This window comes from Calidris pugnax, unplaced genomic scaffold (genome assembly GCF_001431845.1).
Source record: "Calidris pugnax isolate Ruff unplaced genomic scaffold, ASM143184v1 scaffold2560, whole genome shotgun sequence".
NCBI classification, from domain to species: domain Eukaryota; kingdom Metazoa; phylum Chordata; class Aves; order Charadriiformes; family Scolopacidae; genus Calidris; species Calidris pugnax.
The window spans coordinates 1-2,613 of NW_015092667.1; the positions used below are offsets into that span (position 1 = coordinate 1).

At 63.8% G+C, this 2,613-nt stretch overlaps 1 protein-coding gene across 1 annotated transcript; it reads left to right on the top strand.

Moving 5' to 3' along the window:
• Positions 1-73: 73 nt before the first annotated feature.
• SF3B2 (splicing factor 3b subunit 2) lies at positions 74-2,332 on the top strand (the record flags this gene model as incomplete). The annotated part of the gene is made up of 3 exons (XM_014962633.1): positions 74-168; positions 1,165-1,392; positions 2,167-2,332. Coding segments are annotated over exons 1-3 (427 nt in total), but the record flags the coding sequence as incomplete, so codon positions are not given.
• Between the last annotated feature and the right edge of the window lie 281 nt (positions 2,333-2,613).

Consider the following 2,613-nt stretch of genomic DNA (forward strand, 5'->3'; position numbering starts at 1 on the left):
GGCAGGGGGACGGGGGTGGCAGGAGGGGCTCTGGGGGGGGGGACAGGGGCCGGTGGCACCGGTGGCACCCGCGCTGTCCCCCCGCAGGAGAAGAAGCCCGAGGTCCCCAAACTCTCCAAGAAGAAGCTGCGGCGCATGAACCGCTTCACGGTGGCCGAGCTGAAGCAGGTGACAATTCTGGGGACACCTCTTTGTCCCCTCCCCCCATCTCCAGGGGTGCCCAGGGGACAGGGACACGGTGGGCACGGCACCCAGGGGTGGGGACAGCAGGGCTGGGGGACCCTGTGTCTCCTGGGAGCCTGGTTGGGGACACCCGAGCCACCCCAGGGATGGCCCGTGCCCGGGAAGTGTCACCTGCACCACCTCAGAGGTCCTTGAGGTCACCTTGAGAGGCCCTTGGGGACACTAGTGCCACCTCGGGGTCCTTGTACCCACCCAGGGATCGATGGTGCCACCCTTGGCTGCCCAGTGTTGTCCTTGGGAGCCTCTTGGGGACAGCGGTGTCACCTTGGGGTGTCCGATGTTCCCTTTGGGACTCTCAGGGACCCTCGTGCCACCCTGGGGTCCTTGTGCCCAGCCATGAAGGTCTCTGGGGCCAGCGGTGCCCCCATGGGATGTTCTGTACCCGACCATGAAGTTCTGTGGTGCCATCTTGAGGTCTCCAGTGTTCCCCTTGTGACCCCACCAGGGTCCCTAGTGCCACCCTGGAGTCCTTGTGTCCACCCGTGAAGCTCTCTGGGGCCACCAGTGTCACCATGGGCTCCTTGTGCCCACCCATGAAGGTCTCTGGGGCCACCTCGGTTCCCCTGATGTTCATCTTGTCACCTCACCGGGGTCCCTAGTGCCACCATGGGGTGCCTGGTCTTTGTTTTGGGGCCACTAGTGCCCCCCTGGGGTCCTTGTGCTCAACCATGAAGCTCACTGGAGCCGCCAGTGCCACCACGGGATGCTCTGTATCCACCCGTGAAGTTCTCTGGTGACACCTTGAGGGCTCTCAAGTTCATCACGTCACCCCACGGGGGTCCCTAGTGCCATCATGGGGTCCTTGTACCCAACCATGAAGCTCTCTGGGGCCACCGGTGCCACCACAGGATGCTCTCCATCCACCCGTGAAGTTCTCTGGTGACACCTTGAGGTCCTCATCTCCTCCTGGTGTCCCCGCAGCTGGTGGCCCGCCCGGACGTGGTGGAGATGCACGACGTGACGGCGCAGGACCCCAAGCTCCTGGTGCACCTCAAGGCCACCCGCAACTCGGTGCCCGTCCCCCGCCACTGGTGCTTCAAGCGCAAGTACCTGCAGGGCAAGAGGGGCATCGAGAAGCCCCCCTTCGAGCTGCCCGACTTCATCAAGCGCACGGGCATCCAGGAGATGCGCGAGGCCCTGCAGGAGAAGGTGGGACGTCCCCCCTTGGTGTCACCCGGGGCGTTGGGGACAGCGGGGGGACTTATCTGGGAAGTTTCGGGTGGGGGGTTGGGAGGCTCTAGGTGGGCAGCTGGAGCTCGGGGGGACACAATGGTTGGGCATTTAGGACTTCAGGGACGTTAGAGGTGCCCATCTGGAGTCTTGAAAAGGTCTTAGTTGGCCATCGGGGCCTTTGGGGACATCATCGGTGGCCATCTAGGGCTTTAGGGACACCAGGAGGCCCGGTTTGGGATTTGGGGAGGTTCTAGATGGGCTTTTGGGGCTTGAGGGGCACAATGGATGGGCATCAGGGGTCTTGGGGACATTGTAGGTACCCACTTGGAGCTTTGAGAAGGTCTTAGTTGGCCATCAGGGGCCTTGGGGGCATCATGGGTGCCCACCTGGGGCTCTGGAGACCATAGTTGGCCACGAGGGCCTTTGGGGACATTGTAGGTGCCCACCCAGGGGGTTTGGGGACACCAGGGGCACCCATCAGGGCATTTGGGGAGGTTCTAGATGGGCATCTAGGACCTGAGGGGCAGGATGGGTGGGCATTTGGGTCTTTAGGGACATCATGGATGCCCACCTGGGCCTCTGGAGACCACAGTTGGACGTCATGGGTGCCCACCTGGAGCTCTGGGGACACCACGGGGTGTGGCTGCCCCTTGCTGCATCCCAGAGAAGCTGTGGGTGCCCCCATGGGTGCTGGGGAGGGGGGGGCACCCTGGCTGTCCCCAACCCCTGTCCCCGTGTGTCCCCCCCCAGGAGGAGCAGAAGACCATGAAGTCCAAGATGCGGGAGAAGGTTCGGCCCAAAATGGGCAAAATCGACATCGATTACCAGAAGCTCCACGACGCCTTCTTCAAGTGGCAGACCAAGCCCAAGCTCACCATCCACGGGGACCTCTACTACGAGGTGACCCTCCCCACCCGTGGGTGCCCCCCACCCATAGGTGCCACCCTCCACCCATGGGAGCCACCACCTCAACCATAGGTGCCCCCATCATGGGAGCCACCACCCCAGCCCCATAGGTTCCACCACCCCTCCATGGGAGCCACCACCACACCTCCTGGTGTGACACCATCCCTCATGGGCGACCCCCCACCCCTGGGTGCCTTCACCCCATTCATGGGAGCCACCACCCCATGGGTGCCACCCACCCGAAGGTGACACCACCCCCCATGGGTCCCCCCCTCCCATGGGTGCCCCCCA